The sequence below is a fragment of the Saccostrea echinata genome, unplaced genomic scaffold (genome assembly GCF_033153115.1).
Source record: "Saccostrea echinata isolate AGI-Se365-2 ecotype Australia unplaced genomic scaffold, CSIRO_AGI_Sech_v1 ptg000054l, whole genome shotgun sequence".
NCBI lineage: Eukaryota > Metazoa > Mollusca > Bivalvia > Ostreida > Ostreidae > Saccostrea > Saccostrea echinata.
Genome location: NW_026889803.1, coordinates 20,754,767 through 20,772,905, shown reverse-complemented (window position 1 = coordinate 20,772,905; position 18,139 = coordinate 20,754,767). Strand labels below are relative to the sequence as shown.

The following is an 18,139-nucleotide window of genomic DNA, read 5'->3' as shown; positions in this document are numbered from 1 at the left end:
ATCGTCATTGTTATCAACAGTTATCATCATAAACTTCCAATATTCTCAATTTTATCTTCTTCCCAAGAACCACTGGACCAATTTCAACAAAACTTTACACAAAGCATCTTTGGGTGAAGGGGATTCAAGTTTGGCCAATAAATGAAGGACAATACGCTGTTCCAAGAAAAAGGAAAAATAAGGTGGGCTCTTGTAAAAATCTTCTCTCATATATAAAATATGAGATACAGGGGGAAAAATGAAATCTTTAAGAGCATTAGGTCCTTGATTAGCAATAATATATTAATATGCAAGCATCTTCATTTAGAGTAGTTTTAAGTTTGTTCAATTTGTGGCCTGTGGGGTAAGGTGGGACCATAATAGGGGATCAGTTTTTCCTTGGGGAAAATATAGTGAAAAGTCTTTAAAAAATTACTTCTCAAGGATAAGTCACTCATAAGGAGTGAGACCTTGCCAAATGTAGGAAACTATTTAAGCAGATTCTAAAGAGAGTAGGACTAGACCAACCCAATTTCATGTTTTATTTTGTCACCTGCAGAGCAGAGTGTCACTTAGGGATCACTATACCTGGAGTCTGTCTGTCCGTCTATCACACCCTAATCTTGAGAACTGTAAGAGGTATGGATTTAATATTTTGCATATATATAGCTTGGTACTAGGGCTTCTGTAAAATACCAAGGTTACCTACATCATGACCTTTAAACATGACCTTTGACCTTCTTTTCAAAATAGTTCATAGAGCCGATATACAGCTTATTTTTGAGAATTAAAAGGTGAGCTGTGCTATTTAGCATGTGCACTGATTGTTATAAGATATCCTAAAAAATGCCAGCATGAAAGTCCACTTGACCTTGACCTTTGAGCTCCTTTGCAAAATTACTTCGAACGGTTAAATCAAAACTTGTCTTCTGAATTTAAAGAGAAAGAGTTTCTATAACTAGTTTATAATCACATTTCTATGAGCTCATGACACTGTACTTTGAAATGTTATAATGTACAGTTACTACACAAACTGAAATTTAAATACTATGAAAAGACGTCAGGATTGGTATACCGAAAAGGATTGCTGTAGACTGACAATTGTAGTAAAGACTGACTGAAATCTCTCTCTAGTCATGAATCTAGGGGATTGTTGGTTAATAATTATTTCTAATTATTTAAATTTCATTATTCGTTAAAGCTTTGAGCATGGGGGAATCATGTTTTTATTTAATTGTCACATTTTATGATAATTGCTATTCTATCAAAGTCTTTCTATACGCATGGATTTTTTTATGCAGGCAAATGCACGAACTATGATACTATATATATAGAGCAAATAAATAGCTGACCACTCTTAGATTTATTTACATCTTTAATGATGCTACAAAGCAGGCTAATGCATTCCTTGGAACACTGTAGTTTATGAAATAGATTATCAGTATTTGAGATAAAATTGTATATATAAATAAATTTTTGGATTTTTAATTTTTTTTTAACCAGCAAATCTTGACAAGTGTACAAGAAGAAGGCCATGGCTTTGGCTGAGGCATTGAAGGCCGAGGTTGAGGATATTCCCATTGAGTATAATCCCTCTGCCCCACGGAGAGGAAGTTTTGAGGTCACCTTAGTAGTTGGAGACACAGGAGGTACTAGATTTTCTATATACAGTGAAACTTGTCTAATCCAGATGTTGTGTATTCCGGAATTTTGCCTAATACGATCTAAACCTTGAAGTCCCTTTCAGTAAATTTCATTGTTTAATAATGTTGTCTAATCCGGAACATTGTCTAATGCAGCCAATTTCTTTGGAACCAGTGGTTTCTGGATTAGACAAGTTTTACTGTAGTTATTAGTCTATTACACTTATGCTGATTATTCTGCATTTGAAACACGTATAATTATGGTTGCAGCTTGGATTGAAATGACAGTCAAATTTCAGGATTGAGGTGAACTTTGAATATATGTATTTAAATATTGTTTTAAAAGATCCAGTTAAAGAACGAGTGCACTTATGGGGCCCGGTAAAATGTGAAAAAATGAAGAATCAAATTAAGCATAATTTTTCATCCCAGATCATTAATTGATATCTAAACCATAAGATTCAACAAATTTTATCGCTGAAATTCATGAATATACAAAGAGCAAAGCCATACAATGTGGTAGGGGTCAGCCGACATTCGTGGTTTTCTATAGTAAATCGAGGACAGTCATTCATTTCAAAGCTTTTGTTTACTGTCAGCCTAACATTGTACAAACTTGTGTGAATGACAAAAAGTGCATTATACATTTATAAAACTTGTGTGAAAGTAGGAAATTTGTACAATTAGGCTTGTACTTAAAATATTAAAAATGTAATGAAAAGTTCAATGTTTTTCCTATAGCAAGTGAAAGCTATTTACCTGTATGACCTATGTTGAACCCACCCGTGGAATAAATTATTTAAAATACCGGTATAGTCACGTGAGTTCTACCCATGTAAACGTTCCTCAAAGGTGCTCACTGTAAATGATAGCCATGCATGTATCATTATATCGAAGTCGTGCCGCAGAAGTTTGTATGTGTTTGGTTTTATAAACACAGGAGGTTTAGGAGAGTTTAGTGTCATTAAAATTTTTCATCATATATACAAGCATCAAACTTTTTTAACATTCATGCAAGGCAATGGTACCGGTATTGAAAACTACCTAAATACACTTTTTTTCATTTTATAATTTAAAGGAACTAATGTTAATACTTATTGTATTATTTCAAATGCAAGTGTGCAAATTTCTTAGTTTGATCACTATGGCTACAGGCATCTATACAACTTCATTCAATTTTTTTCTCAGGTAAAATAGCGCAAGAAGTATCATTCAGAAAACGTGCCCGTCAGTGATTGTTCAAGTGTCTGATTTGAATATCTCCTCCCCTTGATTTAAATAAACGAAACTCAAAATAGGTTCGGTACAACTTTTCCGGATTTTGGGTATCTATAGGCATTTAAAAATCTTCATTTGTTTCAAATCCATGCTGATTTAGGTGATGTTTTAACGTGATTTTAATTAGAAATATCCACTTGTGTTTAACTATTACCAAAAAAGAACAATTTGGTATTATATTCTAAAGTAAAACGGCACTGAAAAAGGGCCCATTAAGCATTGCTTAAGTGCACTTGTCCTTTAATGTAGGTGTCAGACAGATCCATACTAAGGAGTATCCAACCAGTTATTATGAACTGTTAAATGTATGTGTAACAGGATGGAAGACGGGAGAATCATGGGGCCTTAATGGTCACCTGTTGTGGCTCCTCCATTGCCCCTGGGCACCTAACCTGCTCTAAACCAACTTAGATTTACTGTCACAATATTGTAAATATTGCTCCAAATGCTCTTCCATACATTGTGGAGTGTTTAACTTTGCACGCATTGATGGTCACTGAATTGTAGCATAAAGAGCTGCGGCATCGCTTGGTAAACCCGTTTGTCAAGTCTGATGATATTAATAGTTACACTTATCCAGGGTTTTGGCCAGGTTTGTCAGATTAGTTCTGGACACCAACCTGTGTGAACTCATCTGATGTCTCCTAAGCCTCGATACCACTGGAGCCCGAGTTATATTTTGATTTTTTTTGTACATTTGTAAATAAATTGTTATTGTTATAAAGTATTGTTTTTCTTGATTGGCAAAGGTCATCCATTTACTAGACTGGTAAAGGTTTTTTTTTAAAAGAACCCAACACAATTGAAGGCAATTGTGACATCCCACCGCTGCCACCAAAATGTCACAATTGCCTTCAATTGTGTTGGGTTCTTTAAAAAAAAAACCTTTACCAGTCTAGTAAATGGATAACCTTTGCCAATCAAGAAAAACAATACTTTATAACAATAACAATTTATTTACAAATGTACAAAAAAAAATCAAAATATAACTCGGGCTCCAGTGGTATCGAGGCTTAGGAGACATCAGATGAATGGCGCACAGTAGACATCAGATGAAACACACAAGAAGCTAGTGCAATACCATAATGTCACAGAATGGTCACTAACACGTCTCCCAAAATAACACTTACTGGATTGTAGTCACTCACACTCATAAATGCAAAAACAAAAGGCCCAGGTTTCAAATGGTCCACACAGGTACCAGTAATGCATCCCATTTCCACACAGCATGGGAGCCGCCCAATCCACTAAGCATGGGTCATAATTTTACACCGTCCACACAGTTTGGTGTCCAGAACTAATCTGACAAACCTGGCCAAAACCCTGGATAAGTGTAACTATTAATATCATCAGACTTGACAAACGGGTTTACCAAGCGATGCCACAGCTCTTTATGCTACAATTCAGTGACCATCGATGCGTGCAAAGTTAAACACTCCACAATGTATGGAGGAGCATTTGGAGCAATATTTACAATATTGTGACATTTACACTACTTGAGAAAGTTTGCAAAATTGTATTAGTAAAGTTTTCAGTGAAACAGAATTATTAAACTACAGATCAATACAGAATTCAAACCTGTGCCCCTTAACTCTAGATAAACATGATGTACTCCTGGAAATCCTGCCTGTCTGTGACACACATACATGTGTAACAGGAGAGGAGAAGAATGCAACGGACCAAAACAGGATTCGAACCCGGGCCCCATGAATCTCCAGTCAGGTGCTCTACCAACTGAGTTATCTGGCCACCGGCGATTGAACCTGTCTGACCTCCACACATGTAATAAGCATGTCTATCACTGTCCAAAGATTATATTTAATTGTTTGCTTTGTTTTATAACAGAGGTTCCACTTTGGACTGGTATCAAGAAAGGTCCTCCCAGGAAATTGAAGTTCCCGGATGACTACAAGCCAATCACTGATATGATCAAGAAACATTTAGTTCCTTAAATTCTAAGCTCATTAATTATATGTTGTATTATAATGAATAATCATGTTGTTTTACTCGTGTAGATGTCACAGATGTCACATTTCTTGCAGAATTTATTGTGCATTATGTCCTGTTTATGACAGATTTCATGTAAAGTAGTGTATCATTTTGCCTACCATGGAAACTTGATCTTTTCCGCAGGTATTAATGCATATTGTAAATAATTCATATATGCAAAATAAATCATTCATTTTTTAGCATGATACATTTTTTTTTATTTTTCAGTCAATCATTAAAAGTAGTGATACAAATTGATTTGTTCATGAAATTGATATTTTCAGCAATGCCAGCCAGTCCACAGGGGCTTATTGTCCATATTGCTCTCTATGTAATTCTTGATGTTAAAGTATTATTTATTAAGAGAGCAGTAAGAACAGTCCAAAAAATATTGGGTGTGGACTGATAATCAGTAAAAATATTTATTTTCAACAATATGAGACATTGAATCAGATAAAAATATAAATTATAAAGTCTCAATCAGAGTAGTAGCTGCAATTGTACATGTGCAATAGTTTTATCTCCAGCAAACAAAGTTTGGGTATACTTGAATCACCATGTCTGTCTGTCTATCTGATGAAATTTTTTTCCAGAGTTTGTATCTCTGAAACTATTCAATATTAGCTAGTATATTCTACAGTCAAACCTCGTTATCTTGAACTCGATGGGACAGAGAAAAAACTTTGAGTTAGCCGAGGATTTGAGATATCGAGGGTAAAATACTTAATGAATAAGTATTGTTGCATTGGGACTTCCAAATCACCTTGACATGCTCATGGTATTGAAGATAGGAAAGCTCAAGTCCTATTTGCTGATTTACAAAGTAATGTTCTAGCCAAACATTGAAATGGTTCAAGCTTGTTCAGCTAGATAGAACATTGATATTTTGGTACCTGTGACCTTAATTTTGACAAGTGTACAAGAGGAAGACAAACCTCCTGTTCCAAGCTTCCTTAAGCTTGTAACATTAGTATGAGTCACATAGTTATACGAATACTGGATTTCACTCCCCTTAAGTTATTCCTGTCAACGAATTAATGTAGTAGGATGAAGTCTAACAAAAGAAAATCCTGTTTTTTTTGTAAATTTTAACAAATCAGTCAGGGAAGGGGAAGGATTGGTTCACTAATTGCTTACAATGAATAAAGATCCAACTGGAATAATCTCAGAGAGATTTGTAGAGACTAAAAATTTTTTTGCAGATGTCTCTTCGGGAAGAGACGTCAATACAAAATTTTTTAGTATAGACAAATCTCACTGAGATTAGGGTTAGGACCCCCCTTCTATTAAAGAACAATTAGGAAAAGTTAGATTTAAAAAGTGACTGTTTGCTTTTTAATGTGATTTGGGACTTAATCTCAGTGTTACGGATTAGATATCACAAAGATTTTTTGAAAAAAAAGTATAAAAGACCTGGGCCTATTTTTGGGGAGAGGTTTCTTTCCTGATATTTCATATTATGATCAAGCTAAATTTAATCGAAGTAATTTTTAAATAAATATCTATGCATATAATTTTGCAATTAAAATGTATTCAAAGGGGAATAATATTGGGTTTTTTTAAATTACAAACTGGGTTTTTTTTCCCTTCCATTTCTCGAAGTAGCAGAATAATTTATACGCGAGTTAATTATACAGTGAAAACGAAAGTAGGCAAAATTGACAAATAACCAATGTAAACAATGAGGGATTAATAAGTCAAAATTTCACAGGCAAGTAGCGTTGTGCTAAATTCTAAATATTTTTTTTTGTATTTCGAAATTACATAAATTCATGGAATACATGAAAATTAACAAATAATGTTTATATGTAATGTGTTTTGAAACCCGGGCCACTTCGCTAAAATTAATCTCAGTGAGATTCGTCGAGACTGAAAATTTTGGACAGACGTCTCTTCTGAAATTTTAGTCTCGACGAATCTCACTGAGATTACGCTAAAAGATGTAGATTTTAGACAAAGATTTTCAGTCTCGTAAAGATTTTGCAATTTATAAACGAAAAATACAATAGAGTAATGGTATTTGCCTTGTTAATCAACCGACAGAGTATGGAAAAGTTTTATTTAAGCTGTTAAATAAGTTATAGTACAAGTTTAAGGCAGTGTTTTGGTTGTGTGTGTTGTGTCAGTGGAGACCCACTTACCCAGCAAATGTTTTGTGAAGCGTTAATTCTTCTACCATGTCTACTGCCTGCTGTAAATTGTGCTTGATATCAATATGTACAAAATATGAAATAAAACCAAATCAGATAATGTGAATTGCCTTTTATTATTATTTTTTTTTTGTCTGCATGTGCCATGCAGGGCTAGACAAATAGCATTGCCCGACGCCCGGGACAACCAATTTTGTTTGGCGGGCAAGTTATTTGATAAGTGGTACCTGCCCGCGGACAAGTGCTTCTCCAGTTAACAAAAAATCAAATGTAGTTTGTTTTATCGCTGTTGAAATGTAATGAATCACAGTAGAGCACCTGTTTTTCGCTGCTGTTCATCACTACATCGAATACTTGGTCGGAACTCCTCTAGAATTTACCCATTTATGTGTAGTTAAAATACACACAGGACGTAAAACATAGCAGCTATCGATTCCATGCCAAAAAAGTTGAAGAGGATTTTAGACCTTTTTAGGTATTGTAAAAAATAATGTAAAAATTCATGCCGTGAGTACAAACGTGTTATACTGATATTAAAATTGGAGCTGTTGACTAGCGATCACTGAAAGTCACAATCGACATGCAGTGGTGGTTTTCATAATCAAATACTTTATAATATTCAAAAAAAAATTTTCTCTCTCTTTCAGTATTTTTGGGATGTTAAAGTAATACAGAGAAAAGTTTAAATTATGCGCACTGCACAAGCTAAGAAATCTCCCTGGAACAAGACTTACCCCTAAATTTTTCCGTGCAAAAAATTAAGTGATTTTATGTCTAGTTTGGTCCCCATGTAGTGTATCAGTTGAGAAATAATTTAATGTTTAACGATAATGCTTTATTTTTATGTTAATTAAGAAAAAGTGGGACAAGCATATTTTTTGGTAGGACAAGTAATTTTACGATGGTAACCTGTCCGAGGGCAAGTACTGAAAAATTCTATTTGTCTACCCCTGCCATGCACATGTACTTGGTTGAACGTTGAACTAGCTTGATTGGATAAAATAAGACTTTGTATAAAATGACCCCAGTATGTTTAGGACGGTAGACTTCAAATGGTCTTGAAATGTTGGTTGTGTTTGAATACATGTTAAGTATTACTGAGAACTCTTTTTTCTGAAAAAGAATAGGTAGGATATAATTTTTTTTATTCAACCCATATCCATTTTCGTTGTTTTGATATTAGTGATAAGAGTGCTTTTTTATTTTTATTTCAAGTTTTTTCTGTAAATTTGCCATTTCATATTATAAGTTCATGTGTAATAAACTTGCCCTACTATTTTGTTTTGATAGAATAAAGATGGGCTCAAAACCCAGCACAAGACAAAAGGAGACCCCCACTACAATCAAGTCCACACAGCCAAAGACTCAATCAACAGGGACTGAGAAATCTGAAAACACTTTTTCTCCTCATGAAGTTCCAGAAAATCCGGACAAGTCAGATTTAAAGAGACAGGAGTCTGTTTCCAACCGAGATCTCATGATCAGCTACAGTCACCAGGACAAAGAAATGATGGCTAAACTAAGAGGTAAGTCTGACAAAAATTTATAAATTTAAAAAGGAAAGAAAAAAAAACATTCCAATGAATACAGTAACTGCACAAAGAGAGGTAAGCTTCAATCTGAGATCTTATCAACTGGGATTTGCCATCATTCAAAGTGAATATAATTATTTGTATCTGTACTTATGGAGATGGGGGTTTATTTGCTGACCAGTGAGGGGGGATACCATGTATGTGTTATTCAGACATGATCACTTGAAGTATACCTGTTCATTTCAGAGAACCTAGAGATAAATGGAATTAGTGTTTGGGTGGATGTTGTCGGACTTGGTGCAGGAGTGGATTTTCTCAGCAAAATTGGTCAAGCCATTCTAGATGCAAAGGTATTCATAAAACAACAGTGATTTTTAACAGACCTTATGTGTTGTTTTTTTAGCTCACCTGAGCCGAAGGCTCAAGTGAGCTTTTCTGATCGAAATCTGTCTGTTGTCTGTCATCGGCGTTGTCGTCGTTATAAACTTTTCACAATTTCATCTTCTTCTCCAGAACTACAGGGCCAATTTCAACCAAACTTGGCACAGAGTATCCTTGGGTGAAGGGGATTCAAATTTGTTCAAATGAAGGGCCATGCCCTCCTCCAAGGGGAGATAATTACGAAATAGTGAAAAATTAATGGCATCATTGAAAAATCTTCTTCTCAAGAACCAATGGCCCAGGAGAGATGAAACTTATTTGGAATTATTGTCAGGTAGTGTATATTCAAGTTTCTTCAAATCATGACCCCCAGGGGTAGGGTGGTGCCACAATGGATGATCAAAGTTTTACATAGGAATATATAGAAAAAATCTTTAAAAATCTTCTCAAGAACAGCAAAGCAATGATTGGTCATATTTATGTGAAAGCATCCTCAGGTAGTGTAGATTCAAGTTTGTTCAAATCATGATCCCCAGGGGCAGGGTGGAGCCACAATGGACGGTCAAAGTTTTACATAGGAATATATAGGAAAAATCTTCAAAAATCTTCTTCTCAAGAACAGCCAAGTTATGATTAGTCATAATTACTAGTATATGGAAGCATTCTTTAGGTGGAGTAGATTCAAGTTTGTTCAAATCATGATCCCCGGGGGTAGGGTGGAGCCACATTGGATGATCAAAGTTTAACATAGGAGTATATAGGAAAAATCTTTAAAAATCTTCTTAAGGACAGCAAAGTCATGATTAGTCATATTTATATGGGAGCATCCTCAGGTGGTGTAGATTCAAGTTTGTACAAATCATGACCCCGGGGGGTAGGGTGGGGCAACAATGGACGGACAAAGTTTAACATAGGAATATATAGGAAATATCCTTAAAAATCTTCTTCTCAAGAACAACACAGTCATGGTTGGTCATATTTATATGGAAGCATCCTCAGGTAGTGTAGATTCAAGTTTGTTCAAAATCATGACCCCCAGGGGTAGGGTGAGGCCACAATGAAATTTCAAACTTGAAGGGAAAAAAGTCACATTTAGTCAAAAAAAAAAAAAAAAATAAGTAAGCATTCCTAGTTAGTGTAGATTCAATTTTCTTCAAATCATACCCCCTGGGCCTCTTGTTTAATAAACTGATCTAGCATCACTAATTTTAACTACTTTTATATATCAAGCATATCTTTAAATTATTCAAATAGTGCCACCTAGCCTGATGTTATCTTGGTTTGTGTCTCTAAGGGTTAAGACAGGAAGATAGTCAGGCAGTATTGTTTACTGGTGTGAGAGCTCAGCCGTTAGATCACCTGTTTAGAATTTTGGATTCTGGGTTCAAATCCATGTGTGGATCTAGTACATACTGCAAATAAATAAAATAGATTTTTAAAAATATACTGAAAAACTTAGAAAAGCTGGATCCAACCACCACCACCATGAAATAGATTTCTTTCATGTTTATAGGAATGGATTTTAGGGTTTGTTTGTTTTTTTGGCTTGCCAATAGGTTTAGGAAAGGACTTTAAATTTTTTTTTTTTTTTTGCTTATCAAGAAATTTCTTGAAAATTCCCCTCCCCCCTGGAAAAAATTCTTGGATCCATGCCTGAAATTCTGGCATGGTCAGTCAAACTTTGCTCCCTACCTGTTACATAATCAGTGAGACTTACTTGTAATCGGAAAAAAATTGTAGGAATACTTATAAAGCATCTTGTAAAAAACTTATGCAGAGAACGGAAAAAATATAATTTGGAGAACTTCATTTCAGCTCTTTGTCTCTTTGCTGAGTACCTCTACAGTGAAATCAAAGTACTGTCAGGATGAGGTGGCCTTAGCTTACATATCAAAGAAAGCCATGTTTCCAGTGGCTATACAACCCAAGGAAGAAATATATGCTATTATGGATACTGGAATGTAAGTTAATTGATTCATGTCTTAAAGTTCAGAATTATCACAAAGATTTTTTACTGTCATTCATTTGCAAATATTTCCTGCACCAGTCAAACAATATTTGTGTTTCAGTCTCAATGTTTTGTTTTTAATTATTAATGAAATGAAGAATGATGATAACCGTGAATAAATTTTCCAAAGGAAAGTATGCATTATCTTAAATGAATAGAAACTCGGCTAAAATGGATTCTTACTAATTAGAAATAAAAGGGATAATTTGTTGTGATTTTCAAGTTTATTTAAGTTTGTTAATTTACCTCTGTCCTAGGTAATTAAACTATCATCTTCAAACTTTATTTCATAAATAAGTTAAAAAAAGACACAATAATTCTTGTAGATTAAAACATGTATGGCATACAGGATTGTTTTTGTCTCAATTCTATGTTTAAATGAGCAGTTAATCCATTAGTTATTAAACTATTAACTTTTTATTTTATTGAATCTTTAGTGATTTCTTGTTTGTTTTCTTTAAAAAGGAAACTACAATTAGCCAGTCTAGAATGGACTTCACTTGATCCTGATAATTTTGATGAGGGGTTCCAGGAATTGTTGTCAAAACTAAAAACAGAACTTGAAGATCAAGAAAAGGAAGGTAATAAATAACACTTGATCATAACATTATATACAAGGATTTTTCTTTATAATCTTAATTATTTTTACAACAAATTTTAAGAACTGGAAAATTCATATTTAATTGATGAAGTGTTCAAAATAATAATTTTGAGAATTACAACAGCTAGATTTCATTCAGGTATTACAAGATAATTTAGATTTTTTTCCCCTCACTTTTTCATAGCAAAACTTGGTCATAAGGTAACAGAAAGATTAAAGGAGAGGCAGAAAAGATTTCAGAGGCAGAAGTCAATTTATATTGATCCTCACTTGTCAGAAAATCCAACAGTGTATTGGAATAAATTCTACAAAGACAAGGACAGTGTGGAACTGAACCAGTAAGTGACAAAAATTAAAAATTTTACAAGAGTTAATCCCCTTTGACGTTTTACTTTCTAGCTATAAAATTACTAGGGTAAATTGTACTACAAACAGGAAAAGCTAGCTAGAATGGGGAAAACCATATGTTGTGAAATAGCTATTATGATACTGAATTATATTTGGGAGTTAAAATTTAGAAAAAATTTTATAATGTATTATGGATACAAGTTATTTTACAGTAAATCCTTTCCTTGTAAAACATACAATGTGTAGTAGAAAAGGAGAAATGCATGAAGAAAACATATGGCTGGACTGGGAATCGAACCCGGGACCCCTGCATTACTAGTCAGGTGCTCTAACCACTGAGCTATCCATGCCGATATCCACGGTCTGTAAAGCCCGAACTTCTACATTCCTCCCTCCTTAAACAGTCTTTGACCTTGAAGACACAAGTTCTAGGGCCCTGCCAGGAATTAGTAATTTACACATACACTGTAACCTTAACAAGCCCCCCCCCCCCCCCCACTGGCCACCAAATATAGTAGGAAAGAAGAAATGCATGAAGAAAACATATGGCTGGACCGGGAATCAAACCTGTTACCCCTGCATTACTAGTCAGGTGCTCTAACCACTGAGCTATCCAGGCCAATATCCACAGTCCGTAAAGCCCAAACTTCTACAAATGTATAAAATGATTGTCAAACTAAAAAAAAAAAAAATTTAAAAATTACAATTGTCAAAGATTTATACATGTTATCTGCATAAGTTAATAAAAGACACATACTGTGAATATAAAGTCTACCAGAGCTCCATAAATGATAAACAAATGTATATACATGTAAAATGATGACATAGTTTGTTGAACAAGTAAATTACATATTTTGGTACATGATAGTTTTTCAATCAACTCTTATTAAAAAAGTAATACCTGAAGTCAGTTAATATGTACACTTTTTTTTTATTGGTGATCTGTTTTCAGATTTGCTGAAGACTTTCAGAAATATTACAAGGATGATTTAAACAAAGTGTATCCTTTGGAAGATCAGACATGGTTAATCAACAACTTAAAAGAGGAAATTTCCATGTCAGTGGATACAGAAATGGAGATCATTACTCCAGAGAGTCTTACAGGTATTCAGATATTCTTAAAGTTTATTCTTGCAGTTTTTCATTGAACATTACAGAGGGAATCTGAATTATATATAATTTTCATTTTCCTTTCTAGTCACAAAAATCAGCAAACTTGTATTATTAGTTGAAATTTTACATTAATCAAACAAAACCATTCAGTGCTTCAATGGGGGGGGGGGGGGGGGGGGGGGTCATTGTCAAGTAGCTTTGTTTCAGGTTCTGAACTTAATATTAATTTCTATGTATAGTACTTCATAGAGGTTCAATTAAACAGACTTATTATAGTGATATACAGTATGACACACTAAACCAGGCATATATGTATTTGACATCCCCATTCATGAAACACTGTTAATAAGTTTAGAAATGGACTTTACATCCTTTGAGACAACCCATTATAATTCTTGCTTTATTTGTAATCTTTTTAGATTGCCTTCTTTCCACCGGAATTGTCATTGGACTGCTAATTTTTCACAGGTTTCTCTGAGGCTATGTTAGAGCAAATTTCAGTTGTTAAAATTCAAAAAAAAAGTTTTTCCCTTGTAGAATTTTGCACAGTGGATGGAGAGGTGCAGGCACTTTGGGAGAGAGTGACATCTTATGCACAGGATATGTATGCCATGAAAGACGTGTTTGCCATGGATTCCACTGTTAGAGTTGATGCTATAGAAAATCTTGGTATATACTATTTATATCTCCCTTTTGAAGTAAATCAGTTGTGGAAATATTTTTCTTTATAAACTTGCTTTCATACCTTATCTTTATGACAGAAACAATATATGATGTAATGTGTTTTTTCCTTATGTACCAAAATATGTAAAAAGTTAAAACAAAAAAATGTAGAAAGCGATTTTTTTTAAAACTTAAGGTAAATACCAAAGTGCCTCGGTGATAGAATCTCTGAGAGATTTACTCAGAAATCAGGATTCAAACATCAGGGCAGTAGCAGCTGTGTCCCTAGCCAAAACAGGAAACCAGGACAAGTCCACCATCAATGTCCTCCTCAAGTGTCTGAAAGACAAAGATCGACTTGTCAGGGAGGCTGGATGTTTGGCACTTGGACATATGAAAGCAAAGGCAGCTGTGCCAAAACTTCTACATTTGTGGTAAATGAACAAATCCTTTTGGTATTGTATCAGAATGCTAATTTAAAATACAGGTGACAAGCTTGACCAATATTTTGTCAAATGCTTGCTTGATATTTTGACATATGTCTATATAGAAAATATAAAAGACTAAAAGTAAATTACATATAAGTTGCATAACTGTGATTGCTTCCATTTGTTCTAATCAGGGACCTTCTGGGGGTATAGACTAGTATATAGGTCCCTATACTTCTATCAGAATAAGTAGGATAAGGTTTCAATTGTCCAGTTTTTTTTTAGGTCACCTGAGTCACTCAGGTGACCTATTGCTATCTGTTTTCGTCCGTCGTCGTCCGTCGTGTGTTAACATTTGAACATTTTCAGCTTCTTCTCTGAAACCGCTGAACCAATTTCAGCCAATTTTTGCATATGGCATCTATGTGTGAAGGGGAACAAAAATTATGAATTTCATGGTCCCTGCCCCCCTGGGGCCTGAGGGGTGGGGCTAAAACCATCAAAATTAATGCAATCTTTAAAAATCTTCTTCTTTACTCCTGGACATCAAGCAGTCAAACTGTTGACATGATTGTAATAAGCATTGAGCCCTCTACCAAAATTGTGAAATTCATGGCCCCAGGGTCAGGGGTTCTGGTGCTAGGGCGGGGCTATATTGATCATATAGTGAAAGTGCATTATTTCTTTGAAAATCTTCTTCTCTACTCCTGGGTATTATTGAAACAAATTGAATACATAGTTATGATAAGCAAGGGTGACTCTACCAAAATTGTGAAATTCATGGCCCCAGGGTCAGGGGTTCTGGTGCTAGGGTGGGGCTATATAGATCGTATAGTGAAAGTGCATTATTTCTTTGAAAATCTTCTTCTCTACTCCTGGATATTATTTAAACAAATTAGATACAGAGTTATGATCAGCAAGGGTGACTCTACCAAAATTGTGAAATTCATGGCCCCAGGGTCAGGGGTTCTGGTGCTGGGGGGGGGGGGTATATAGATCATATAGTGAAAGTGCATTATTTCTTTAAAAATCTTCTTCTCTACTCCTTGGTATTATTGAAACAAATTAAATACATAGTTATGATAAGCAAGAGTGACTCTACCAAAATTATGAAATTCATAGCCCAAGGGTAAGGGGTTCTGGTGCTGGGGGGGGGGGGGGGCTATATAGTTCATATTGTGAAAGTGCATTATTTCTTTGAAAATCGTCTTCTCTACTCCTGGGTATTATTGAAACAAATTAAATACATAGTTATGATAAGCAAGAGTAACTCTACCAAAATTGTGAATTTCATGGCCCCTGGGTCAGGGGTTCTGATGTTAGGGAGGGGCTCTATTTATTATATAGTGAAAATGCATTAATGCTTTAAAAATCTTCTTCTCTGCTTCTGGGTATTATTTAAACAAACTAAGTACATTGTTATGATAAGCAAGGACACCTCTTCCAAAATTGTGAAATTCATGGCCCCAGGGACAGGGGTTCTTGTGCTAGGGTGGGGCTATATAGCTCCTACAGTGAAGGTGAATTATTTCTTTGAAAATCTTCTTCTCTGCCCCTGGGTACTATTTAAACAAACTAAGTACATTGTTATGATATGCAAGGATGCCTCTTCTAAAATTGTGAATTTCATGGCCCCAGGGTCAAGGGTTCTGGTCAAAAGGTGGGGGGGAGGGGGGGGGGGCTCTATTGATTATATAGTGAAAAATCAAAATTTCCTTGAAAATATTCTTTTCTGTTCCTGTTTAAAAAGGAAAGAAACTAAGTATATAGTTATGATGAGCAAGAGTGCTTCTTCCAGAGTAGTGAATTGCATGACCCCTGGGTCAGATGTGCTGGTATAAGGGTGGGGCTGTTGATAATGTAGTGGAAATGCATTAATTCTATTAAATAATCCTGTCTGCTCCTTAATGTTAGGCAGTTAAACAAAGTGATTACTTATGATGAGCAAACTTGAAACTTCTGGTCCCAGGGTGAGAGGCTCTGGTGTTTCTCGGTGGTGAAGGGGGGGGGGGGGGGGGGGGTGGAGGGGCTCTATTGATAATATAGTGAATCTGTAGTGAAAATGCATTATTTCTTTAAAAATCTTCTCTGCACTTGGGCATATCAGAGGCAAAAAGTGTAAAAGTTGTTATAAGGAAAGGTATTTTTACCAGATTTTTGAACATCTGGACCATTTGTTCAAGTGTTCTGGTCCTAGCCAGGGCTCAATTAATTTGCATTCTACTGAGAGGAGTTATTCCCCTTTGCCGTTTACTTTTGATAATTAATCATTGTAAATAATGTACTTGAAAAATTAATAGAATAAGAGAATTATGCAAGAATTTTTATTGTATAGTACAAAAAGTATTTTCATAGTTTTAATGATCATGTGGACTTGTAAGTAATAGATAAATAAAAATGAGACAAAAATAACTTGTCTTATTAAATGTTCATCAAAGACCAAAAGAGGCCAATGTAAGAGATTACAACAAGGAATTAAAATAGTACAAAAGCACTGATAGTTTCTTAATATACTGTATGGTGATAGTGATAAATGGGGAACAGATTAGAACATAATTTATGAACTGTTAATGAATAGTAGACTAATTATTTTGTTGATCCTGATCACCCTATTTTTCTTGCTTTTGGGCAACAAAGCTTCACCTTTCATTTCATTTTAATACTCTATGGATCCTCTAAATTGTTGTATTGTACTCAGGTGACCGTTAAGGCCCTTGGGCCTCTTGTTTAAATCTGTGAAAACATTGCAGGAGGAATGATTTCATTTCCCATGTACGAGAGGCAGCACAGGCAGCACTACTCCAGATAGGAGGAGAAAAGGTGGACAAGGCCATGCACATTACAAAAGTCCTCGCTGAGGAAATCCGTCTGCTCACAGAGGAAAACTAATGGCTGCCTAGTACACAGGTTACAGATGGTCTGGTTATATGGGAGACGGACAACAATTGCTCAAATTAGAAATTAGTGCCAAGAACAAAGCATTTAGATGCTTTGATGTGTGATATTATTGTATGAAATGTTTGAGAGAAAAGAAAAAAGTAAAACTGTAATTTAGCTCTTGGTACGTTTCAAAGGATTTGTCTTCACCATAGAATTTATTAGTTCTGTATAGCACAAATATTATTCTGCTAGTCTTTGATATATGTAAATTACAGTTTATTGCACATGCATTTATTTATATGTATTCTGTAACATTTAGATAAAATCAATTTACTTAGATTGCCAAAGAATAATGAATGGCAGTGTTTAATCAGGTTTGTAGAAGAGATATTGAAAACTGGTGCAAATGATAAACTGGGAAGGGGGGCGGGTACCATTTATTTGACCAGCCCAAATTTAATTAAAAGAATTTGAATGTATAATCATAACATTGAAAAAAAAATCAAAAATTTACTCTCCTCCCCCCCCCCCCCCCCCCCCTTCCCAGTCAAATTGACATGACTTTCATTTTTGCAAAGTTCATGAGGGTAAGAACTAATTTAACATTTCACACGTCTGATTCAGGAATTACGGCAGCACTATTTGATAAATATGTTTACAAGTGTGAAAAGTCCAACTGTGTGCCCTTATCAACTGTTCAAAAAAATGAAAAACATTCCTTGTATTTGTACCTCAATTGATTAGCTTTTTCATTCAGATGCACATAAATTGAAAATTTGTGGATAGTTTATTTCATCAGATTATAAGCTTATGATGTTTTGAATCATGTGTTTCTAAGTAAAGACAACAATTGTGATATATTCACTCTTTTAGAGTGATTTTGTACACAGTTATGAATTATTACAAAAATCAGATCCTGGACATTGGTGATAGTTCATGTAATTAATTAGAAAGAACTAAATTTATTCCAATATATATTTCTACACACTGCATATATGATAGATACATATTTATATATACATGTATGTTTAGAAAGTACAGTTGAACATTGAAACCTCAAATATCATGGATATGTTGATGCAAGTTGGAAGTCTCAATCACTTTTCCTTTATAATTTTAACCTCAGTTTCTTGAATCTTTTTTTTT

General features: G+C 34.7%; 2 protein-coding genes across 2 annotated transcripts; both read left to right on the top strand.

Annotated features, from left to right (window-relative positions):
* Positions 1 to 1,492: 1,492 nt before the first annotated feature.
* On the top strand, positions 1,493 to 5,092 carry LOC133204722 (selenoprotein H-like; the record flags this gene model as incomplete). Its single annotated transcript, XM_061340461.1, has 2 exons — positions 1,493 to 1,628; positions 4,746 to 5,092. Coding segments are annotated over 2 exons (243 nt in total), but the record flags the coding sequence as incomplete, so codon positions are not given.
* A 3,240-nt stretch (positions 5,093 to 8,332) lies between these two features.
* LOC133205368 (uncharacterized) lies at positions 8,333 to 17,313 on the top strand. Its single transcript, XM_061341168.1, has 9 exons — positions 8,333 to 8,565; positions 8,818 to 8,921; positions 10,768 to 10,913; positions 11,426 to 11,541; positions 11,746 to 11,899; positions 12,862 to 13,013; positions 13,560 to 13,691; positions 13,882 to 14,119; positions 16,864 to 17,313. Exons 1-9 carry the CDS (start codon positions 8,337 to 8,339, stop codon positions 17,000 to 17,002), a joined length of 1,410 nt encoding a protein of 469 aa, XP_061197152.1. The 5' UTR covers positions 8,333 to 8,336; the 3' UTR covers positions 17,003 to 17,313.
* Positions 17,314 to 18,139: the final 826 nt, after the last annotated feature.